This window comes from Oncorhynchus mykiss, chromosome 8 (assembly GCF_013265735.2).
Source record: "Oncorhynchus mykiss isolate Arlee chromosome 8, USDA_OmykA_1.1, whole genome shotgun sequence".
Classification (NCBI taxonomy): Eukaryota; Metazoa; Chordata; class Actinopteri; order Salmoniformes; family Salmonidae; genus Oncorhynchus; species Oncorhynchus mykiss.
This window is the reverse complement of record NC_048572.1, coordinates 14,501,502-14,527,045: the sequence shown is the minus strand read 5'-3', so window position 1 is coordinate 14,527,045 and position 25,544 is coordinate 14,501,502. Positions and strand designations below refer to the sequence as shown.

The 25,544-nt window shown below is 43.3% G+C and overlaps 1 protein-coding gene across 4 annotated transcripts in view; it reads right to left on the bottom strand.

Annotated features, from left to right (window-relative positions):
- Positions 1 to 960: 960 nt before the first annotated feature.
- LOC110529443 (arf-GAP with SH3 domain, ANK repeat and PH domain-containing protein 2) overlaps positions 961 to 25,544 on the bottom strand; it is a 45,355-nt gene continuing 20,771 nt past the window's right edge. For 2 of the 4 annotated variants that reach the window (XM_036984828.1, XM_036984830.1), the window contains exons 5-28: positions 25,139 to 25,188; positions 19,346 to 19,475; positions 19,147 to 19,232; positions 18,849 to 18,924; positions 18,638 to 18,724; positions 17,539 to 17,639; positions 16,797 to 16,866; positions 15,290 to 15,377; positions 15,021 to 15,069; positions 14,585 to 14,754; positions 12,703 to 12,836; positions 12,388 to 12,482; positions 11,556 to 11,745; positions 11,119 to 11,204; positions 10,517 to 10,632; positions 10,224 to 10,291; positions 9,768 to 9,878; positions 8,187 to 8,463; positions 5,843 to 5,944; positions 5,131 to 5,422; positions 4,708 to 4,769; positions 2,792 to 2,871; positions 2,301 to 2,420; positions 961 to 2,146 (exon numbers count right to left, since the gene is read on the bottom strand). In XM_036984828.1, coding sequence (XP_036840723.1) covers positions 2,072 to 2,146; positions 2,301 to 2,420; positions 2,792 to 2,871; positions 4,708 to 4,769; positions 5,131 to 5,422; positions 5,843 to 5,944; positions 8,187 to 8,463; positions 9,768 to 9,878; positions 10,224 to 10,291; positions 10,517 to 10,632; positions 11,119 to 11,204; positions 11,556 to 11,745; positions 12,388 to 12,482; positions 12,703 to 12,836; positions 14,585 to 14,754; positions 15,021 to 15,069; positions 15,290 to 15,377; positions 16,797 to 16,866; positions 17,539 to 17,639; positions 18,638 to 18,724; positions 18,849 to 18,924; positions 19,147 to 19,232; positions 19,346 to 19,475; positions 25,139 to 25,188 — 2,715 coding nt within the window. In that variant the 3' untranslated portion in view covers positions 961 to 2,071. The remainder of the gene's footprint in view (positions 2,147 to 2,300; positions 2,421 to 2,791; positions 2,872 to 4,707; positions 4,770 to 5,130; positions 5,423 to 5,842; positions 5,945 to 8,186; positions 8,464 to 9,767; positions 9,879 to 10,223; positions 10,292 to 10,516; positions 10,633 to 11,118; positions 11,205 to 11,555; positions 11,746 to 12,387; positions 12,483 to 12,702; positions 12,837 to 14,584; positions 14,755 to 15,020; positions 15,070 to 15,289; positions 15,378 to 16,796; positions 16,867 to 17,538; positions 17,640 to 18,637; positions 18,725 to 18,848; positions 18,925 to 19,146; positions 19,233 to 19,345; positions 19,476 to 25,138; positions 25,189 to 25,544) is intronic. The other 2 variants (XR_005052781.1, XM_036984829.1) reach the window with 2 other exon arrangements.

Here is a 25,544-nt window from a genome sequence, read left to right as displayed (position 1 = left end):
TCCAAAGAAGGGCCAGATGTATACAGAATGATGTTGTCTGCGTAGAAGTGGATCAGAGAATCACCAGCAGCAAGAGCGACATCATTGATATATACAGAGAAAAGAGTCGTCCCGAGAATTTAACCCTGTGGCACCTCCATAGAGACTGCCAGAGGTCCAGACAACAGGCCCTCCGATTTGACACACTGAACTCTGAGAAGTAGTTGGTGAACCAGGCGAAGGCAGTCATTTAAAAAGCCAAGGTTATTGAGTCTGCCGATAAGAATGTGGTGATTGACAGAGTCATTGCTGCGACTTGCTTGCTAGTTGACATTTCTGCTCTTCACTCCATCAGTTTAACCTACATTTCACTGATCTTAGTAGCAGAAAGCATTTTTGCCTGCAGTTTTCGGTTTAGCTATTTGTTTCCACGTGTTTGTGGAGGTTCTAGCTTGTATGGCGCCCTGGGCGAGCACCCCCTTCAGCAGCCTCGCCCGCTGGTGGCGGCAAGATGCCGCCCTGGGCGGCTGCCCATGTCGCCCGTACTTAAATCTGCTACTGATTTTGTATCAGTCTATAAATAAATCTCTTTGCCAAAATTCCTCATCTCTCCCATGTCTTATTCGATTAGTATTTTTGAAAGTGGAAGGATAATAATTCAGCCATAATTGTTCTGAAATGTTTATTGCTTGCCAACATTTTACTCCCTCCTCTATGTTTAATATAACACACATACATTAATTATTCATTTCGGTTGCCTATCCTGACGTGAAGTTTGTTCTGGCAGGGGGGAGATTTTCGGCACGACACCAGTGTTGTAACAACATTTTAGGGCATAGCAGCAAGAGCAGTTATTAGATTGCTATGATCTGTGATGTCCTCATCATCATCATCTGGACTGTCATTACAGTACGTGTAAGTAGAGTGACCACTATACTGATCCGTCATAACATGATGCATTGAAGACAAAACACACAATGAGCCATTTCAAGTTTTAATGACCTTGTAAAGAACAAGAGGGAAGATGATTGTACAGCTACAACAATGTACATACAGAGTTACCCTGTAACCCTTTCAATAGCATGATATATATTCACAAATGCTTTCTTGATAAATTAGATTTTTTTCTATGTTAGGATCAAACATATCAGTTTCCCATCAGCAGAGGTGGTCAGGGATGACCATGCACAGTGGCAAGTGTTTGTGATTCACAGCAGTTTAATGACTATGTAATATGTAGAAAACTTTGAATGTCTGTACAATATGTTTTTTATTACATTATGAGTTTACTCTTTCAATACCCATTGAGTTAATAACACAATACACATTACTGGATCTGAGGGACAACACACCATTTAAAGGTCATCTTTGATTAAGCCGACATGTGCAGCGTATACCATGAATGTGGTCTCCGCGAACGAGGGAACATTGCCTTTAAAATGCACAGTGTGGACGAAGTGCGATTGGATTGAATTCTAGCCATAGTCTAACCAGAATCTTTCTCCAGTTATTTCCAGTTGTCCCAACAAACTGAAGTTTCTCAACACTTGGGGTGCGGGCTGAACAGTTTTCTCCTTGCCTCTTATTTGGTTAATGTTGTTACATAGTTTGTCACACATTTTCCATAATTGTAGAACATTCTGTTGGCAGGTCACATAGTATACATTCCCTATACAGTGCCCTACCATTGATCAGGACCCATAGGACTCTGGTCAATAGTTGTGCACTATTTAGGGAATAGGGTACCATTTGGGAAGCAGACATTTTCTTTTGATGTTTGGATGCATGAGAATAACATCATACACACAGTGCACATTCCACATCTTTTTCACTCACAGTCTCACATAAAGACCAGTGGAGGCTGGTAGGAGGAGCTGTAGGAGGACGGGTTTATTATAATGTCTGGAATGGAATAAATGGAACAGTATCAAACATATGGAAATCACATGCTTGACTCTGTTCCATCAATTCCATTCTAGCCATTACAATGAGTCTGCCCTCCTATAGTTCCTCCCACCAGCCTCTTCTGATACAGCCATAGATAAAGACAGCCTAGAGGCGAGAGACAGCTTCGGTCACACCATCAGATGCATCAGTCAGTGATGAAGTGTACAAATTTCACAGGGAAGACCCCTCTCCTGGTCGGCTCCCCCTCCATATGTCCAAACTGTAATATACACAGGACAGGATACAGTCAGTGGTACAGATATGACAACACTTGAGTGTGAGTGTGTGTGAGTGTATATATATATATATATATATATATATATATATATATATATATATATATATATATATATATATATATATACAGTACTTACCCACCACTCCGGGTCCTCCTCTCCATCCACTATGATCACCTCTCCCTCTGTGAACGTTAACTCATCTGAGTTATCAGCAGAACAGTTGTAGATGGCTTTCACTCTCTTGGGTTTCTGTTTCTGAGTGCGAAAAAGGCCAATTAATACAAAGTGAGACAAGACAATGTTAGATTTTTGTGTTCAATCAGTCCTGATGGTAAATCCTAAGACTGTAAATATGACTTGATCATAATCAGTGTAAATGTGATATTACTGTATTGCTATAATAGTCTGTGTGTGAGGTAGTGATTGCACAGCTCTAATTGGCTAATGTCAGGAGCTAATAATTGGCTGAGGTCAGGTCCTGTTGGTAGAGCTTGGCGTTAGCAACATCAAGATTGTGGTTTCCTTTCCCGCTAGGGCCACCCATACGAAAACATATGCACACATAAGTTGCTTTGGATAAAAGTGTCTGCTAAATGGCATATTTTATTATTATATTAGGCGCTTACAGGGTGGTTGGCGCGGGGCTTCAGTGTTGGGGGGGTGGGACCAGAGCTGTGAGGGGAGCCAGGTACAGGTGCAGTCTTTACTGCTCATACAAACAAAAAGACACAGAGACAGCAATCATCAATTCATTGACCAAACACATAGAATAAAGCCGCAATTGTAAAAGAAGTTTTAGAACGGCAGCTTACTTCCCTTCCATGATGTTTATTACTGAGGCGTTTCGGTTCCTTTGTCAAAGCACATACGTTATAAGTCGGAAGTTTACATACACTTAGGTTGGAATCATTAAAACTCGTTTTTCAACCACTCCACAAATTTCTTGTTAACAAACTACAGTTTTGGCAAGTCGATTAGGACATCTACTTTGTGCACGACACAAGTAATTTTTCCAACAATTGTTTACAGACAGATTATTTCCCTTATAATTCACAATTCCAGTGGGTCAGAAGTTTACATACACTAAGTTGACTGTGCCTTTAAACAGCTTGGAAAATTCCAGAAATTATGTAATGGATTTAGAAGCTTCTGATAGGCTGATTGACATCATTTGAGTACCTGTGGATGTATTTCAAGGCCTACCTTCAAACTCAGTCCCTCTTTGGTTGACATCATGGGAAAATCAAAAGAAATTAGCCAAGACCTCAGAATTTTTTTGTAGACCTCCACAAGTCTGGTTCAACGTTGGGAGCAATTTCCAAATGCCTGAAGGTACCACATTCATCTGTACAAACAATAGTACGCACGTATAAACACCATGGGACCACGCAGCTGTCATACCGCTCAGGAAGGAGACGCGTTCTGTCTCCTAGCGATGAACGTACTTTGGTGCGAAAAGTGCAAATCAATCCCAGAACAATAGCAAAGGACCTTGTGAAGATGCTGGAGGAAACAGATACAAAGTGTCTATAACCATAGTATAACGAGTCCTATATCGACATAACCTGAAAGGTCGCTCAGCAAAGAAGAAACCACTGCTCCAAAACCGCCATAAAAAAAGCCAGACTACGGTTTGCAACTGCACATGGGGACAAAGATTGTACTTTTTGGAGAAATGTCCTCTGGTCTGATGAAACAAAAATAACTGTTTGGCCATAATGACCATCGTTATGTTTGGAGGAAAAAGGGGGAAGCTTGCAAGCCGAAAGAACGCCATCCCAACTGTGAAGCACGGGGGTGGCAGCATCATGTTGTGGGGGTGCTTTGCTGCAGGATGGACTGGTGCACTTCACAAAATAGATGGCATTATGAGGAAGGAACATTATGTGGATATATTGAAGCAACATCTCAAGACATCAGTCAGGAAGTTAAAGCTTGGTCGCAAATGGGTCTTCCAAATGGACAATGACCCCAAGCATACTTCCAAAGTTGTGGCAAAATGGCTAAAGGACAACAAAGTCAAGGTATTGGAGTGGCCATCACAAAGCCCTGACCTCAATCCCATAGAACATTTGTGGGCAGAACTGAAAAAGCGTGTGCGAGCAAGGAGGCCTACAAACTTGACTCAGTTACACCAGCTCTGTCAGGAGGAATGGGCCAAAATTCACCCAACTTATTGTGGGAAGCTTGTGGAAGGCTACCCGAAACGTTTTACCCAAGTTAAACAATTTAAAGGCAATGCTACCAAATACTAATTGAGTGTATGTAAACTTCTGACCTACTGGGAATGTGATGAAAGAAATCAAAGCTGAAATAAATAATTCTCTCTGCTATTATTCTGACATTTCACATTCTTAAAATAAAGTGGTGATCGTAACAGACCTAAGACAGGGATTAAATGTCAGGAATTGTGAAAAACTGAGTTTAAATGTATTTGGCTAAGGTGTATGTAAACTTCCAACTTCAACTGTACATTAAAGCTCTTTGAATCAGAACAGACCAGTTATTTCATATTTTATAATAATTGTATTTGTCTGTTTACCTGGTCCATCAGTTGGTCCAGCAGTCCTGGTGGGAGGTCCTTTAAGAGCGGGTTTATCTGAACTGAACCCACACATACATGAATGGTCTTAGTTAACTGATAATCACTAGATGGAGAACGGGGAGTGAAACCAATCCCTCCATCCATCCATCCATCTACTGTATCCATCTATCCACAGGTTATCTACACATAATATGCAATACTCTTGAATGAGATCATATGAGGATGCAGTTTAAGAATTCAAAACATGATCCTTCCATGGTCAGTGGCCATATGATGAAGCGTCTCAGAGTAGAAGTGCTGAATTAGGATCAGGTCCCCCCTATCCACGTAATCATATTCATTGTGATTTAAAATACTAAACTGATCCTAATTCAGCACTCTTACTCTGAGATGCTTGATAAATTCTGCCCCAGTTCTTACCTAGTCGGTGATTTAGGTGACTTGGGCCCTGTGGCTCTCCTGCTGGGATGGTGTGCGGGGACAGGAGAGGGGTGTGCGGGGACAGGAGGGGGGTGTGCGGGGACAGGAGGGGGCTGTGTGGGTTTGAAGGGGGGTGCTGTTGGTTGGACTGGTATTCCTGGGATGACCGTTGGCACTTGAGGCCCAGGTAATACTGGAGGTAAAGGTGGTAGAGGACCAGTCTTATGGCCTCTAGGCTCCATCACATTAGTCCTCTTGTTCACAGGGGGAGGGGGAGCAGTTGGAGGAAGCACTACATGGAGAGAGGAGAGTGATATCAATCTATCTATCCATCTTTCACGCCCCGCCCTTTATTCTCTATTTTGGTTAGGTCGGGGTGTGACTAGGGTGGGTATTCTAGGTTGTTTAGTTCTATGTTGGCCTGGTATGGTTCCCAATCAGAGGCAGCTGTTTTTCGTTGTCTCTGATTGGGGATCATATTTAGGCAGCCATTTCCCCACTGTGTTTTGTGGGATCTTCTTTTTGTGTAGTTGCCTGTGAGCACTCCAGAACGTCACGTTTCGGTTATTCTTTATTGTTTTTGTGCGTTTCATTAAATATGGGGAACCCAGATCACGCTGCGCTTTGGTCCGAGTATGCTTACGACGATCGTGACACCATCACATAGTTATAATTGTGTTATTTATTGTGTAGTATGATATAGTGCACTTACCATACATGGAGCTGTTGGGGTCTGGGGTGTGAGGGTCTGGGGGGTCTGAGGAGGACCTCTGTCTACCCACCCCCTCCATAGGAGCCTGCTTCCACCGTGGACCTGCAAGGTTACAGTCATAGGGTCAACCATTTAGGGTCAACCATTTGTCACATAGGGTCAACCATTTGTCACTATTCCAGCAACACTTTCAAGGACCAATGGTCCAGCGCAGGGGAGACAAACTCAATTCCTGGAGGGCCAAGTAGCTGTGGGTTAGAAAAAGAGAAAGATAACATGATTTGAGTATATGAGCAGTAGCAATAAGGAGAGAGGTTGGTTTATGCCCTATTGGGGCGGTTGTATTTTCCAGTAATACATTTGCAGACGCTGTAGTATTGGTTCTAATACAAGGTATTAAGTGCCGTGACCAATTAATAGGCACAAATACCATAACTATTCTCCGGGGAAGTGGGTAGCTCTACCTTGGAAAACAGTTAATAGAAGGTGTAGAGACGGGAGTGAAGAAAACACCCTGGACACTGTCGGATGAGGTTTTGAATTATAACTACTGAAATGGTGACAGACGGCCCCGATTCTCCCTGTAAAGTGGAACTAGAGGATTTAAGCCATGGAGGCGCTGAAAGAAGCGCACAAGCATTCTACCAATTTGGCTCGAATATGGGAAAAATTCAGCAAACGGGATAAAATTGGTCAGCTTTTCCTGGCTAACGGAACATTCTAATCTGATAGAGAATTCAGGGAGGCAATTGTGACTTGACATAGAACCAGAATCAAAAGCTCAATATGCCAACATTTTGATGTCAGCATTCTATCAACAAAAAATACAAACCGATAAACCCGGAAGTAGTAGAAGTACGCAGCCACAGAAAGACAGAATTTGCACTTCGGCTTTGACGGCAGGTTTGAAACTGGTAATCAATTGCGGGGGTTGTGGATGAAATAGAGCAGGATGCTTTGAGTGGAATATAACTCTGCTCACTTTGCAGACGTGCGATGGTTTAATACAGCCACAGTGGAAGTCACCAACAGTGGTTTCAATGGCCAAGGTAAGGCAAAGAAAAGTAGCGAAAAAACACCAAAGCATAGGGAGATAGATCCCTGTTTTAGATGTGGGGCCGTTGGGTTTTGGGATAATAAGTGTAGAGTGGAAGTGGAGCCTGTTGCATTCGGAGGAGATGCTGCCATGCAAGCGTTTGCCTCTTTTTCAAAAGAGCAGCAACAAAACCTTCTGAAAGTAGCGGGACAGGAAACTTTCACATATGGTATCGGTATCGGTTCGATCGATAGTGGTTTATAGAGATTACAGTTTCTATGTGAAGGAAGACGGATGAGAACACGTTTTGCACAACTTATTAATAGATGCCAGGGTTCAAATATCGCGGATTCGTTATGATGAGAAATTGTCTAAATTTGCCACAGAAAATAGTATTTCGGGTTAAAGAATGTAGGCGAAACACCTGGGGAATGGATTCTAAAGAGGAAACAAATAAAAAAGTATCTGGCCAAACACTCCGGGTAACTCAGAAAACCTTGTGGGGCTTTTCATCTCATGAGACATTTTATGTTGTTTTGTTATGAAAGATTTACATTTTATGATCAGTGTTCTAAAGGGAAATAAGATTGTGTATGGTGGGATCATAGAACAGAGGCCATAAATCTCTGCGTTTGTAAACCTCACTGTGAATGTTAATCATGTTTATTTATTTTTTTGTTCATGTTTTATTATCATCGTTTGTCCATTTATAAGTAATTTCCAAGTTTGTGTGATGTTGAACAGTATGATGTCAAATATATAAAAAAAAAGGGGGGACTGATGGGTTTGGATTTCTGACCTTTAAATGTTATGAATCATTAGTTATACTAGAGACCTGAGGACCTGAGGTTATCTGTAGGAGGAAGGTATATGGTGGATGCAATTAAGCTTGGAATGTTTTGAGTGTAGGGAAAACGATCACGTGGCAGGCATTGATAAGGGGAGAGAGAGTCATGGATTAGAGATGAAGGGGGTCGAGGTCAGGTCAAGTCACGTTAAGGGAGAGGAAAAGTTTATTGCCGTATCACTTAGTTTCCTGCCTAGCAATAAAGATACAATGTTTAACGAGATGGAGGAGACTCCACCCAAAGTGGGGTACAAATACCACCACTATGGTAAACATGTTGTGTTCGATTCAGCTGTTTGATCCTTTGGGAAGAATAAACTTGGTTTGAGCTTTCATTGTGTCCATTGAGTTCTTACTCTGATAATTAGAACCTAACGAAAGGAAATAACAAAAACCAGAAGACACCCTCCAGGACTTGAGTTTGACACCCCTGACCTAATGCTCATTGTCGTCCGACTGACCTTTGGTGGCTGTCCTGGGGGGAAGGTGAGGGGTGGGTACCACCGGTAACGCTGGCACGCCGGAGGGAGGGGGGCTGAGTTCCAGGATGGTGCCATAGGTCTCGTTGTTCATCATCATGCTGGGGAGATGGGCTCTCTGCTTGTCTCTGGCCAGGCTGGCTGCGTCACGGGCCAGGGAGGCCATGTTGGGACCACCAGGCATTGGACCCATGAGACCACTGTTTGGGACGAAACAGCTGACAGGACGTTCCTGCTCTGACCGTCTGTGGGGGATGGGCTGGTTATGGGGGATAGGACGTACAGGTAGAGAGCATTACTAGCCTGCTAATGATATCGATGCCATGTTTTTTAACAATTGGAAATAGATGCACAGCATAGCATAGCCTACATACACAGCATAGAACAGCTTATATGCATACCAAGTGTGTCTGGTATACAGTAGGCAGCACCGATTCCCCTGGGATGTCATAAACACATACACTACATGACCAAAAATATGTGGACACCTGCTCGTCGAACATCTCATTCCAAAATCATGGGCATTAATATAGAGTTGGTCCCCCCCTTGCTGCTATAACAGCCTCCACTCTGTTAGATTTCAGTGCAGCCTTTGATATTATTGACCACAACCTGTTGTTGAGACAATGTCTACACTGTATTTCTGATCAATTTGATGTTATTTTAATGGACAAAAAATGTGCTTTTCTTTCAAAAACAAGGACATTTCTAAGTGACTCCAAACTTTCGAACGGTAGTGTATGTGTTATGGCTTTTCAACCTCTGCTATATTGTGGATTCAGGGTCATCTACTGTATCTAATAGAACTCAGAGGGTTTACTTTGATGGAAGCTTCTCTAATGTCAAACATGTAAAGTGTGGTGTAACGCAGGGCAGCTCTAGGCCCTCTACTCTTTTCTATTTTTACCAATGACTTGCCACTGGCATTAAACAAAGCATGTGTCCCCATGTATGCCGATGATTCAACCATACAGCAATTTTCCACACACTCCACAAAGCAAGTCCTGCAGGCTCTAGCTTGATCTTATCTTGATTATTGTCCAGTCATATGGTCAAGTGCTGCAAAGAAAGACCTAGTTAAAATGCAGCTGGCCAAGAACAGGATGAGTTGGACCGCAGAGGATGAGTTGGACCGCAGAGTGAAGGAAAAGCAGCCAACAGGTGCTCAGCATTTGTGGGAACTCCTTCAAGACTATTGGAAAAGCATTCCAGGTGAGCTGGTTGAGAGAATGCCAAGAGTGTGCAAAGCTGTCATCAAGGCAAAGGGTGGCTACTTTGAAGAATCTCAAATATATAATATATTTTGATTTGTTTAACACTTTTTTGGTTACTACATGATTCCATAGTTTTAATATCTTCACTATTATTCTACAATGTAGAAAATAGTAAAAATGAAGAAAACCCTGGAATGAGTAGGTGTGGCCAAACTTTTGATTGGTACTGTATATACATTTTAACGTTTTTGTAATGTTAATGTTTTTTTCGTTACATGTCAGACCCCAGTAAGTCTGTCATCATGGGGATCCTAATAAATCAAACCAAAATAAAGGTCAACTAACTCACCTTGTCCTCCATCTCATCTTCGCTCTCGTCCAGGTCGTCGTCGTTGCTGAGCCGCCACTCATACTCCACATGCACGTGGACGTTGAACTTCCCCGTCTCGGCCTGGGTCAGCTGAACACCACAAAGACAAACAAACGTACAGTCAACCTCTATCTGCTGTTACCCATCTTGATCATATGGCACCATGGACCCTCTAATAAAGAGGATCTTCAGATTTTTATAGGCTGTTTCCTAATCCTCCACCCTTTTCCAAAAGTGTGCCTTTGCCCTCTCCCTGTCATGGAATTAAAAGCATATGAATGGTGTAAGCATTGTCTGGGGGGAGTTTTCTCTATTGTTAAATCCACGAAGAAAAGTGTGCAAGTTAACACATTGGGAAAAGGGTGGAGAATTGGGATGCAGTCATTGTGGTAAAATGTCTATGACCTTCAGATTACATTGCAAGCCTACACTCACCAGCTCCTCACACTGCGTATGTTTGAGGCGCTTGGCGATGTCCATTGGTGTTTCTCCTGCCTCGTTGGCTGCACACAGAGACAGACAAACCAACCAGAGCTTCAATAACGTGTTTCTATGGGACTTGACCAGCCCTTTATCATTTGTTGATGGGTTTGTATCCCAAATTGCACCCTATTCCATATATAGTGCACTACTTTTGACTAGAGCCTATGAGCCCTGATTAAAAGTAGAGCACTATATAGGGAATAGGGTGCCATTTGGGATGCAGATGATCCTATGAGGGTGCTTACCAATACTGACTGAGGCCCTGCCCCGCAGTAGCAGTTTGAGACACTCACTGTTGTCGGTCAGGCAGCAGTAGTGCAGTGCCGTGCTCCCTTTGGCTGTCTGCTTCTCCAGGTTCCCACTTACACACACAGACAGATTACAGACAGAGAGAGACACACACACGTTGGTTTTACTATCCAAGTGGGGGACAAAAAAATGTATACCCATTCAAAATCGTATTTTCCCTAACTCTAAACCTTACTCTTAACCAAACCTTAACCCCAACCTCTTATTCCTAACCCCTTACCCTTACCCTAATTCTAACTCTAACCCTAAACCTAACCCCTAAGCCTAAAAGCCTTATTTTACTATCCTTGTGAGGACTTCTGGAACCTAAAAATAAAAGTTAAGTTAGACACGCAGCTGAGAACTATCACCACAAGGGGGCAACGCTGGCGTTCATTGATATTGACAATTATTGGGAGAACAACTTCTGCTCCTATCTAAATATTTCATTATATGCTGTTAAATAACTTCCCCTCTTCACATTTGATATCTGAGAGCTTGTTTGCTTCTGCTACTATAAGCTATAAAACCAGCATCTTTTCACCCAGTACTTTAGTACCTATTTTGGGCCAGGAAGTCCACAATATGGAGGGAGTTGCGGTCCACCATTCGTACTGCTAGGTGTAGTGCTGTCTCACCCGGTTCCTGAGGGCATGAAACAATGACAACTCAAGACAACAGTTCGACAACATCAGAGTTAGAAACATATAGCCAATATACCTACCAATCAGAGGCATTCAAATATGACAAATCACACAAAAACAAATCACACAAAAACTAGAAAAACCAGTCAAGCTTTTTAAGTCCATGAGGGACTTCAAGACTAATGTTTCTCTCATGTCACTGTTAGAAGGCAATGTCTACTTCCCAAATGGCACCCTATTCCCTATATGGTGCACTATTTTTGACCAGGGCCCATAGTGCTCTGGTGAAAAGTAGTGGACTATGTACGAAATAGGGTGCCATTTGGGACGCAACCAGTGTCAATCATCTCACATGCTCATTGGCCAGCGGGATGGTCTCCATCAGGTCCACTCCTTCAGCATAGACCTGGATGAGAGAGAGGATGTCTCGGGTCTTCACTGCCTCACACAGGACGTGCAGCCTGGACGCCACGTCCGCACACTTCCTCTGAGCAAAACGCTTCTCCGTGTACTTGGCTGTGATGTAGTCCTTCCTCGTCTGCCTGAGGGAGACAAGAGCCCAGACAGATAGATGATCAAATACCAGGAAAGAGACAGGAAACAAGTGCAAACCTGCATACAAATTGGCACCCCTCTCCCTTATATATTAGTGCACAGGAAGTTGGTGGCACCTTAATTGGGGAGGACGGGCTTGTGGTAATGTCTGGAGTGGAAGGGGTAAAATGGTATCAAACACATGATTTGTTGCCATTCCATTCGCTCGGTTCCATCCATTATTATGAGCCGTCCTCCCCTCAGCAGCACAGTGCACTACTTTTATTTGTAAAAAATGTATATAAAATGTATATAAAATAACCTTTATTTTACTAGGCAAGTCAGTTAAGAACTAATTCTTATTTACAATGATGGCCTACACCGGCCAAACCTGGACGACGCTGGTCCAATTCTGTGCCACCCTATGGGACTCCCAATTACGGCTGGTTGTGATATAACCTGGATTCGAACTAGGGTGTCTGTAGACCAGGGCCCATTGAAGTGTGTGTCATTTTGGACATAACCTAAGACACTCAGGACTATAAAAAGTATATAAAAAAGAAGTGAAACGTATTTCGACTTAATGTGAAATGAAATCTATTCAGTGTTGTTCCTGTTTTGTGTGTCCTGCCCTGCAGTCTGTTACTTACATGTCACTGGAGGGGTTGGGTTTAGTCACACTCTGTGCAGACAGGTCCGCCTCCATGATCTCATTGAAACCTGCGTTCCCTACATTCTTAGCCAGCTGGGGAAGACCAGGTAGAGCACACGTCAATTTCGTATCTGCTCAGCCTTTATTAATCTAGCCTGGTCCCAGATTTGTTTGTGACGAACAGGGACAATGACCATAGGAGTTGTCAAGACACCATGAACAGATCTGGGGACCACACTACTAATAATCTTACTAACTATACTATAATACAAAAGTCTGTCAAAATACAATTCTAAAAGCCTGTAGTATCTACCAGGAGCTCTGAGGTTCCCAGGACGTCCAGTGTGAGAGACTGTATTCTAGAGTAGTGGACACCCATCTCCCTGTGGATTCCAGAACACTCGATGCAGATGAGCACTCCCAGGTTAGTGGAGAGCCAGGTGGGATCTGAAGACAGATATAGAGGATATTATCAGTGTTAAGACTAGTGTGCTGTATCCCGGGGTGGTCTGGCGTTAGCAAACATTGCCTCGGGGCACACATGTAGAGATGTAGGATCTTAATTTGACCCAGTTTTCTACAGCAGGAAAATAATCCTGCAGCAACAGGAAATGTGAATTATTATGGGGATTATAATCAATGGCTATTTTTTTGTAGGAGTTGATACATTTTTCATTAGGGCAAATCAAGTCTGACATTTTAAAGTGGAAAGTACACACTTTAGAAGCCTTTTTAAACCTCGAAAACGCACAAGTTTGCGTTTCCTCCTGCACAGGAAAATTCTCGGCAACAAAAGATTGATCAAATTAAGATCCTACATCTGTATGCCAGCGCTGGCGGAGAGGCACACCATTTCTCCTCTTCATTTTCCTGTCTTTCTCAACTGTCGCTGTCCAATAAACTTGAAAATTACTTTTAAAAAACAATAAAAAGAAAAAAGACTAGGGTGATCCCATTATAAGTTCTCACCTGAAATAGTTGCACCGTTAAATAAAGTTCCACTCCTAAAAAGGAGCTGTAGTTTATTGATGCACTATTTTCAGTGTCCTACAGTGCCTTGCGAAAGTATTCGGCCCACTTTGCGACCTTTTGCCACATTTCAGGCCAATTTTTCAGTTTTTGATTTGTTAAAAAAGTTTGAAATATCCAATAAATGTCGTTCCACTTCATGATTGTGTCCCACTTGTTGTTGATTCTTCACAAAAAAATACAGTTTTATATCTTTATGTTTGAAGCCTGAAATGTGGCAAAAGGTCGCAAAGTTCAAGGGGGCCGAATACTTTTGCAAGGCACTGTATGAGTGTAAATTCTACACTATTCCCTATAAACACATTCCTAATATTGAGTTGCACCCTCCCCTTTTGCCCCCAGAACAACCTCAATCCGTCGGGGCATGGACTATACAAGGTGTAGAAAGCGTTCCACAGGGATGCTGGCCCATGTTGACTCCAATGCTTCCCACAGTTGTGTCAAGTTGGCTGGATGTCTTTTGGGTGGTGGACCATTCTTGATACACACGGGAAACTGTTAAGTGTGAAAAACCCAACAGCGTTGCAGTTCTTGACACAGTCAAACCGGTGCTCCTGGCACCTACTACCTTACCCCGTTCAACGGCACTTAAATACTTCAATATTTTGTCTTGCCCATTTACCCTCTGAATGGCACACATACACAATCCATGTCTCAATTGTATCAAGGCTTAAAATCCTTCTTTAATCTGTCTCCTCCCCTTCATCTACACTGATTGAATTGGATTTAGTAAGTGACATCAATAAGGGATCATAGCTTTCACATGGATTCACCAGGTCAGTCTATTCACCAGGTCAGTCTATGTCAGGGAAAGAGTAGGTGTTCATAATGTTTTGCACACTCAGTGTATAGGCCCAGTGGGATTTCAGTAACATCCGACAGCCTGAACAGCCAACACTCTTTCTTCTGTCTTTGCAGAACTAATCTGACTGACCTAACAAAGAATCCTAAGAATGTGTGTGCAGCACATGGAGAAAAGCCCATGTCAATTGTCAAACCATGCCGGGTTGTACATTCAGCCTTGTAAATGACTAAACCCATGTCAGACCCTCACACATTCACATATGTAGACTGTGCATTCTTCACTTTGATATAATAACCCTCTGGGAGGAAGACCACAAAACATTCATGCTGCCTTTTCCCAGCATGCTCTGTGTGTCACTCACTGGGCGCTCCGCAGTCGCAGCACACATCGTTGCCGCTCATCCTCTTGACCTCGCTGACAATGGCCTTGGTCAGCTCCTGGACTATGTTGTTCTCCCCTCCCTCGTCCTGGTCTCCTTTGAAGGCATCGTTCAGGGCTTCCTCCTTACTGTTCTGCAGGACTGAGATCCATCTGAAAACACAGGCAGCAGAGAGAACCAGTAAGCTCTGAGGGCAAAGGTTGAGTCCCATATGGCACCCTATTCCCTATGTAGTGCACTACCTTTGACCGGAGCCCTATGGAGAATAGGGTTCCATTAGTGACGCGAAAAACTTAAAGAGAATCTGAAAGACCAATTACATGTACCACCTGTATCATGTACACACATAATGATGTACACACCACGTTCACACACAAACTTGCATAGTGCAAAAGGCACAGACAGGCACAGTACTTACATCTGACACTCTGCCTCATCCTCAGCTTGAAAGTGATAGGTTCTGTCATCTGTTTAGACAAATAATAGGCTGATTGAGTAACATACAACTGGCACTTGCAGTAAGAGATGCTAAGAGACTCGATGGAAGATACATGTCTGTCTTTCAATAAATATCATATCATAAGAGTCTAGGGAATAGTTTCTATCATGCTTTTGCTATTTTAGCTACATATTCAGACCAGTGTTGCAGAGGTTTGAGATGGAGCATCAAAGTGCTGCTTAAGTTACGTGAGAAGAGATCAAAGCTTTTCTTCTCGTCCGGGTTACGCTTCACTTGACAGGTTAGCAGGTTGAGTTTTGCTGGTGGTGTGTTAGCCTATGAGAGAGGAGCAAAGAAGAGTAAGAGAACCGAGGGGGCTGAAGTTGATCATATTGTATTTATGCCACTTTCCCAGTTGGGTAATGCCAAACAGTAAAATTACTTTTAATAAAAAACATTATTTAAAAAATAAAAAGAGAACGTCAAATGCAGCAGCCTCCTAGAAATGTATCGTTGGCTTACAGCCACATCTCTGTAAAGGCCCAAAGAACAGCAGTGTTGTCGCACAATTACTGTCCAGTTATTTCATGTAAAATGTGAAATGCAGGGAAACAGAACAAATGTGATCCTTTTCTTCCATTATCATTGGACAAATTCACTGTGGAAACTCTATTTCAAATGGCTACCCAGACTATTTGCATTGCCAACCCCCCCCCCCCCCACCCACCCCTTTTACGTCGCTGCAACTCTCTGTTATTATCTATGCAGTCACTTTAATAACTCTACCTACATGTACATATTACCTCAATTACCTCGACTAACTGGCGCCTCCGCACATTGACTCTGTACCGGTACCCCCTGTATATAGTCTCCACATTGACTCTGTACTGGTACCCCCTGTATATAGTCTCACTATTGTTATTTTACTGCTGCTCTTTAATTACTTGTTCTTTTTATTTCTTATTCATATTTTTTAAACTGCATTGTTGGTTAGGTGCTTGTAAGTAAGCATTTCACTGTCTACACACCTGTTGTATTTGGCACATGTGACTAATACAATTTGATTTGATTTGATGCTCAGGGACAATTCACTGTGGATGACAGGCTCAGGGACAATTCACTGTGGATGACAGGCTCAGGGACAATTCACTGTGGATGACAGGCTCAGGGACAATTCACTGTGGATACCAGGCTCAGGGGGAATTCACTGTGGATACCAGGCTCAGGGGGAATTCACTGTGGATACCAGGCTCAGGGGGAATTCACTGTGGATACCAGGCTCAGGGAGAATTCACTGTGGATACCAGGCTCAGGGGGAATTCACTGTGGATACCAGGCTCAGGGAGAATTCACTGTGGATACCAGGCTCAGGGGAAATTCACTGTGGAAGCCAGGCTCAGGGGGAATTCACTGTGGATACCAGGCTCAGGGGGAATTCACTGTGGATACCAGGCTCAGGGGGAATTCACTGTGGATACCAGGCTCAGGGAGAATTCACTGTGGATACCAGGCTCAGGGGAAATTCACTGTGGAAGCCAGGCTCACGGGGAATTCACTGCGGAAGCCAGACTCAGGGGTAATTTTTTTCCAATTTACGGAAGAAATGTGTCCAAAATAAAGACCTTACAGAATCCCACTGACTGACATGTAGTATGTACTGTATATTCAGACCGTAAGGAGAGGGCCATGCATGACAGCATGCATGAAGGAAAGTGAGTGACCAATAGGAGAAGACAAAAACAGGAAGTCTCTTACCGTTCCATGGGAGATAGTCAGGAACCCGTTCTTCACCGAACACTTCCTCTTTTGCCACACCTTCCTGAGACTGAAGAAGAGTAAACATTCATTATTTCACTAGAACACTCTATTCCTCTACGGCACAGCTTCTATCACAAACCACAACTAAATACAGAACAAATTCCAGAAAGAGTACAGTATTATATAGAGCCATTATATAGAGCCATTATATAGAGCCATTATATAGAGCCATTATATAGAGCCATTATATAGAGCCATTATTGCATGGAACTCCCATCTCATATTGTTCTAATAAACAGCAAACCTGGTTTAAAATAACATAAAGCAACACCTCACAGCACAACTCCTCTTCCCTATTTGACCTAGATAGTTTGTGTGTACATATTGATATGTAGGCTACATGTCCATTTTTAAATGTATGTAGTTCTGTCCTTAATGTTCTTGTCTATTAATGTTCTGTATTATGTAATGTGTCATGTTATGTGTGGACCCCAGGAAGAGTAGCTACTGCTTTCACAACAGCTAATAAAATACCAAACCATACCGTTTCATGAACAGCAAATGGAATGATGTATGTGATAAGGCATATTACATCATATTACATCATATCATCATATTACCCCAACGCCTCGGCGAAAACCACATTTCCCTGCCTTTGTCGGGGAAACAAACAGCTCCTCTTGGCTCTGTGTAAGAGACCAGAGGCCAAATTGGTGATTATAAAGCTCTGTCCACTCACCCCTCACTCTTCTTGTACAGCATTCCGCAGCGTTCTGTACCGTGGGCCTTATTCCCCTGGAGCTGGTGAAGGCTGTATCCTGTCTGCTTGGCCTGGGTATCCTAATGCATCAGAGACACACTCAGTCATGAGGACTTAACACTTCTCCCATCTCTCATAGCTCAGGTGTTCATCTGAATCAGGTTTCTTCAATGTCCTCTCCTGAAGGCCTATTCTACGCTGCTTAAAAATGATGGTGCTTTGCAACTCTATACAGTCCTTTTTGAGAGCCATATGTGAAGCGAGCCATTGAACCCTTTTTTGGTTCTACAGAGCACCATTTCTTCTAGCAGTGTAGGTGTACACCTTGCAGCCTTATTTTGATATATTCAAATAGAGTGAGTGACTCTAGAATCTGGAAGCAATTGAGATTTGAATGGAGGGCTTGAGCAGAGCCTTGCATTCAGAAAAGATTACAGATATCAATGTGTGCAGTGGTCAGGAAGTTCGGAAGCTGTTTTTATTTCCTTCAAATCCTATCTGTGGTTAAGAACATTGATTATGGCTTTATCCCAAATAGCACCCTATAGGCCATGGTAAAGGTAGTTAACTATATGGGGAATAGGGTGCAATTTGGAACTCCGCCTTGATTGGGGAAAGAGCTAAAGTTTACCAAGAAAGCAGACATTCACTCTCCTAGCCTCTGGTGGAAACCATGATCAGTCTATTGCATTGTAACATGACACGACACACGAGACTAGTCATCTATACTCCTGTAAGTAGACTAGGGTCTTGTGAGGGAGAACTACAGGCTTTTCCTATTTTCCTATGACAAGGTCCTATGACAGGTAAGACCAAATACATTACAGTATATGTGCTATAACTGGTCTGTCATTGGATTAGGTCCCTTCCTCTCTGCTACCAAGCTAATGTAACTGGTGGGATCTGAACACTGGTCTCCTACTCAGTAAACCAATGGCCTAACCACAAGAACAAGAGGAGATTCCCTCTTGGGCAAAAGGTGACACTAGTTTTAAGTGGCAGGCAGGCAGGGCTACCTCATCCCAAGGGTGTGACTCTAAATCACCTCCGCTACTTACTCCAGTGATTGAGAGCTCACCTCTTTCTGTTCAGACTGTAGGGAGGACTTGAGAACGTCTCTGAGCTCACTAAGCTGTTTCCTCTCTCCATCTTGGGTCTGTTTGATCTGAGAAACAGGAAGTGAGAGAACTGGGTGGTGAGTGCCACATTATTGACAGACAGGCAGTAAAACCATGGTAAGATCCAAAGAGAATATTATAAGATATGGATGCTTGGACAGAGTGGCTCACTATAGTAAAGTCTGTAGCCAGTTTCTCTATGGAAGGTTTGAGGCTATTCACTGTGTTCAGACCATCCTGGAAAAAGCTGTGAGGAGAGAGAAAACAGAGGTCACCAGGAGTCAAGCTGGGTCAAGCATTAGTCTCCTACAAAAGACAAATGCATTGACTAAACAGTGCTAATCTGACTAAACAGTGCTTATCTGACTAAACAGTGCTAATCTGACTGAACAGTGCTTATCTGACTAAACAGTGCTAATCTGACTGAACAGTGCTTATCTGAAATCACTTGTAAATGAAAACAACATACTTGCATTGGGCGTGGAAATATTTGATGAGGTTCTGGAGAAAGTCGACCCCCTTCTTCGTTTTAATTTCATTCACTTTGAGAAGATACTGTAGAGAATATTAACGGACATGTGTAAATACTCCTCAGTGGACCCTGTCGTGTCTTCTATCCTGCATAGCCTCTGATAGGTGAAATAATTAGATAGCCAGATTCATCCAACCTCACACATCTGGAGCTGAAAGAGGCGTCTCTCCTTCTCCATCTCCTCAGCGATCTCTCCTCCACTGAACTCTGTCCGTATCATCCCATGCTGCTTAGCATGCTCCTTCTTCTCCTTCTCTATCTTAGTGCTGCAGGAACACAGAGGTCTCAGTGATGATGAAGCACAGGATGAATGGATGAAGAAGGAAAATGATTCACTAATTAACATGATATCAATATCTGCACAATCAAAACTTACACCAAACCGATTGCAGCATTACCACAAAAATGGAGGAGGCAAGCGGAAAAGGAAGAAGGTAGGCAACTTGTTTGCCTGCCATATATTAAAGATTGGCTGGAAGGAATTGGCATAAAATAGAAAAATATACCAGTTTTATTTGAGGACGAAAATGTTCACAGCTGCGCCATGCAGGTTTCAAAATAAAATGGGAAGAGATTTGTGATGTACCGATTCCATGACACATGGTTTATGAACGGGTACAAAAAACAACACTTGATTCAACACTTCAATATAAATTATTATATACAATTCTTGCCACCAACAGAATACTATACATATGGGGCATACAACAATCTCAGCTCTGTAGATTTTGCTGCGAAGAGACAAAATCAATAGATGATTTATTCTGGTACTACCCCTATGTAACTTGTTTCTGGTCACAGGTTCAGGAATGGTTAAAAAAAATCATAACATGCACTTAAAATGAACCTTACAACTAGCAGTGTTGGGTGATCTGGAAAGACATAGTCAGTCAATAAATAATATAATAATACTGGTAGGAAAGGTTTTCATCTTTCATCTTCAGCTCACAATCTGAGGATACTGTGCAATTGAAAAATGTATGACACATGGAAACCAAACGAGGGTGGTCTATGGTGATAGGTGGGATGGGCTGAGAGGGGTGGGATTAAAGAGCTGAGGTCTATGGTGATAGGTGGGAAGGGCTGAGAGGGGTGGGATTAAAGAGCTGAGGTCTATGGTGATAGGTGGGATGGGCTGAGAGGGGTGGGATTAAAGAGCTGAGGTCTATGGTGATAGGTGGGATTAAAGAGCTGAGGTCTATGGTGATAGGTGGGATGGGCTGAGAGAGGTGGGATGAAAGAGCTGAGGTCTACGGTGATAGGTGGGATGGGCTGAGAGAGGTGGGATTAAAGAGCTGAGGTCTATGGTGATAGGTGGGATGGGCTGAGAGAGGTGGGATTAAAGAGCTGAGGTCTATGGTGATTAGGTGGGATGGGCTGAGGGGTGGGATTAAAGAGCTGAGGTCTATGGTGATAGGTGGGATGGGCTGAGAGTGGCTGAGGGGTGGGATGAAAGAGCTGAGGTCTACGGTGATATGTGGGATGGGCTGAGAGAGGTGGGATTAAAGAGCTGAGGTCTATGGTGATAGGTGGGATGGGCTGAGAGAGGTGGGATTAAAGAGCTGAGGTCTATGGTGATAGGTGGGATGGGGTGAGAGTGGCTGAGGGGCGGGATTAAAGAGCTGAGGTCTATGGTGATAGGTGGGATTAAAGAGCTGAGGTCTATGGTGATAGGTGGGATGGGCTGAGAGAGGTGGGATGAAAGAGCTGAGGTCTACGGTGATAGGTGGGATGGGCTGAGAGAGGTGGGATTAAAGAGCTGAGGTCTATGGTGATAGGTGGGATGGGCTGAGAGGGGTGGGATTAAAGAGCTGAGGTCTATGGTGATAGGTGGGATGGGCTGAGAGGGGTGGGTTTAAAGAGCTGAGGTCTATGGTGATAGGTGGGATTAAAGAGCTGAGGTCTATGGTGATAGGTGGGATTAAAGAGCTGAGGTCTATGGTGATAGGTGGGATGGGCTGAGAGAGGTGGGATGAAAGAGCTGAGGTCTATGGTGATAGGTGGGATTAAAGAGTTTATGTTTGGTAAAGTATTATTGTTATGTGACTGCTTTCTATAAAAGTACCATGTATGTAAAAGGTATATGTAAAATGTATGTACAAGTAGCAGAAAAGCTGTAAAAAAATATATACATGTTTGTCATCCGAAGATGGGATGGGTTAATAAAAAATACAATTACATCAATATTTACTCTCCTCAGTTTATGTTAAGAGTTATTAAACTGTTCTCATTCCCTTAGAGTGAGTCATCAAACCACCAGTCAATCACATCAACCAAAAGGCTCTATGACGACTCCGCAGGTGTTTGGTACAAAGCATTGGTCTTTAGTAAACTAGTAACTCTTAAATGACCTGCCCAGTCCTCATACAGTGAACTAGAATGATCTCTATGTCAAGTCATTTATCAAATAAATGTACAAGAGCTTATTCACACCTTTTATGCCTGTCATGCTGAAAATGAAAAGATACTGTTGGGACGTCCAACATGTACTGCCCAATTTCAGAAATGCAAACCCCTTGTCTGTCTATACCGTAGTTCATTCAACACTAAATACATCTCAGAGACAAAATCAGTGTTCACAAAAATGTGAGGAGTTTTGTAATCACATACAAACAGGCAACAGGTGCCGCTATAATAGGTCTAGTCTTATTTTCTCTCTCTTAAGTTCTGTCTGCCTTATCAGCTGTTTCATGAATAGTAGCAGTTGACCTTTTACTAGCTTCCATTGTTTCCCATTTCTAGTTGTTGTTAAGCTGAACCCACACATGCAACTTCATGGTGCGCTTACGCTTACTCTAACAGGTACGCAGGCTATTCAACAAAACTATTCCCCCCCACATTTTTAACCCACATACAGTAACAGGTTGTGTAGTTTTGAAACTCTCAAACTGTGGTAGTGGTAGTAGTGGTGGGGGTAGAGGTGGTGGTAGTGGTGGTGGTGGTGGTAGTGTTGGTGGTGGTGGTGTTGGTAGTGGTGGTAGTAGTGGTGGTGGTGGTGGTGGTAGTGTTGGTGGTGGTGGTGTTGGTAGTGGTGGTAGTAGTAGTGGCGGCGGTGGTGGTAGTAGTAGTGGTAGTGGCAGTGGTGGTAGTAGTAGTGGTGGTAGTGGCAGTGGTGGTAGTAGTAGTGGTGGTAGTGGCAGTGGTGGTAGTAGTAGTGGTGGTAGTGGCAGTGGTGGTAGTAGTAGTGGTGGTGGTGGTAGTAGTGGCAGTGGTGGTAATGGTGGTGGTGGTAGTAGTGGTAGTAGTAGTGGTGATGGTGGTAGTGGTAGTAGTGGTAGTAGTAGTGGTGGTAGTAGTAGTGGTGGTACTACTACTAGTAGTGGTACTAGTAGTGGTGGTAGTAGTATACAAAATGCTTCAGTCTGGTTTTAGACCCCATCATAGCACTGAGACTGCACTTGTGAAGGTGGTAAATGACCTTTTAATGGCATCAGACCGAGGCTCTGCATCTGTCCTCGTGCTCCTAGACCTTAGTGCTGCTTTTGATACCATCGATCACCACATTCTTTTGGAGAGATTGGAAACCCAAATTGGTCTACACGGACAAGTTCTGGCCTGGTTTAGATCTTATCTGTCGGAAAGATATCAGTTTGTCTCTGTGAATGGTTTGTCCTCTGACAAATCAACTGTAAATTTCGGTGTTCCTCAAGGTTCCGTTTTAGGACCACTATTGTTTTCACTATATATTTTACCTCTTGGGGATGTCATTCGAAAACATAATGTTAACTTTCACTGCTATGCGGATGACACACAGCTGTACATTTCAATGAAACATGGTGAAGCCCGAAAATTGCCCTCGCTAGAAGCATGTGTTTCAGACATAAGGAAGTGGATGGCTGCAAACTTTCTACTTTTAAACTCGGACAAAACAGAGATGCTTGTTCTAGGTCCCAAGAAACAAAGAGATCTTCTGTTGAATCTGACAATTAATCTTAATGGTTGTACAGTCGTCTCAAATAAAACTGTGAAGGGCCTCGGCGTTACTCTGGACCCTGATCTCTTTTTTGAAGAACATATCAAGACCATTTCAAGGACAGCTTTTTTCCATCTCCTTAACATTGCAAAAATCTGAAACTTTCTGTCCAAAAATGATACAGAAAAATTAATCCATGCTTTTGTCACTTCTAGGTTAGACTACTGCAATGCTCTACTTTCCGGCTACCCGGATGAAGCACTAAATAAACTTCAGTTAGTGCTAAATACGGCTGCTAGAATCCTGACTAGAACCAAAACATTTGATCATATTACTCCAGTGCTAGCCTCCCTACACTGGCTTCCTGTCAAGGCAAGGGCTGATGTCAAGGTTTTACTGCTAACCTACAAAGCATTACATGGGCTTGCTCCTACCTATCTCTCTGATTTGGTCCTGCCTTACATACCTACACGTACGCTACGGTCACAAGACGCAGGCCTCCTAATTGTCCCTAGAATTTCTAAGCAAACAGCTGGAGGCAGGGCTTTCTCCTATAGAGCTCACTTTTTATGGAATGGTCTGCCTACCCATGTAAGAGACGCAAACTCGGTCTCAAGTTTTAAGTCTTTACTGAAGACTCATCTCTTCAGTGGGTCAGACAGCCCTTGCTGTCTCTGCCTGGCCGGTTCCCCTCTTTCCACTGGGATTCTCTGCCTCTAACCCTATTACAGGGGCTGAGTCACTGGCTTACTGGGGCTCTTTCATACCGTCCCTAGGAGGGGTGCGCTTGAGTGGGTTGAGTCACTGATGTGATCTTCCTGTCTGGGTTGGCGCCCCCCCTTGGGTTGTGCCGTGGCGGAGATCTTTGTGGGCTCTACTCGGCCTTGTCTCAGGATGGTAAGTTGGTGGTTGAAGATATCCCTCTAGTGGTGTGGGGGCTGTGCTTTGGCAAAGTGGGTGGGGTTATATCCTTCCTGTTTGGCCCTGTCCGGGGGTGTCCTCGGATGGGGCCACAGTGTCTCCTGACCCCTCCTGTCTCAGCCTCAAGTATTTATGCTGCAGTAGTTTATGTGTCGGGGGGCTAGGGTCAGTTTGTTATATCTAGAGTACTTCTCCTGTCCTATTCGGTGTCCTGTGTGAATTTAAGTGTCCTCTCTCTAATTCTCTCTTTCTTTCTCTCTCTCGGAGGACCTGAGCCCTAGGACCATGCCTAAGGACTACCTGACATGACTCCTTGCTGTCCACAGTCCACCTGGCCATGCTGCTGCTCCAGTTTCAACTGTTCTGCCTTATTATTATTTGACCATGCTGGTCGTTTATGAACATTTGAACATCTTGGCCATGTTCTGTTATAATCTCCACCCGGCACAGCCAGAAAAGGACTGGCCACCCCACATAGCCTGGTTCCTCTCTAGGTTTCTTCCTAGGTTTTGGCCTTTCTAGGGAGTTTTTCCTAGCCACCGTGCTTCTACACCTGGATTGCTTGCTGTTTGGGGTTTTAGGCTGGGTTTCTGTACAGCACTTTGAGATATCAGCTGATGTACGAAGGGCTATATAAATACATTTGATTTGATTTAGTAGTGGTGGTAGTAGTGGTGGCAGTAGTAGTGGTAGTAGTAGTGGTGGTAGTAGTAGTGGTAGTAGTAGTGGTGGTAGTGGTGGTAGTAGTAGTAGTGGTGGTAGTAGTAGTGGTAGTAGTAGTAGTGGTAGTAGTAGTGGTAGTAGTGGTGGTGGTAGTAGTGGTGGTAGTAGTAGTAGTAGTGGTAGTAGTAGTGGTGGTAGTAGTCGTGGTGGTAGTAGTTGTGGTGGTAGTCGTGGTAGTAGTCGTAGTGGTAGTAGTAGTGGTGGTAGTAGTAGTGGTGGTAGTAGTGGTAGTAGTGGTGGTAGTAGTAGTGGTAGTAGTCGTGGTGGTAGTAGTGGTGGTAGTAGTAGTGGTGGTAGTAGTAGTAGTGGTGGTAGTAGTGGTGGTGGTGAAACAGAGGCAGTTGTGATAATAATAATGTGGTTCTAACTCACACTTTAGTTTCATAATCCTTCCAGGCCTTATCAAAAGGCTTTTTAAGATCCTGTGGAAATAAAACAGGAACATAACAGTATTAACACAAGGGATACAAATGACAAGAGCTGAAGTCATGACTATCAATTGGCTTGGATTGGACTCAGGGGGACTAGCAGGTGACGATACAGGTGTTCAAGAAGACTAGTATGGGATAAGCCCTCTTGTGCCACCTTTGTTCTGACTGGTATATTAAACACATGTTCTGACTGATATATCAAACACATGTTCTGACTGGTATATTAAACATATGTTCTGACTGATATATCAAACACATGTTCTGACTGGTATATTAAACATATGTTCTGACTGGTATATTAAACACATGTTCTGACTGGTATATCAAACACATGTTCTGACTGGTAT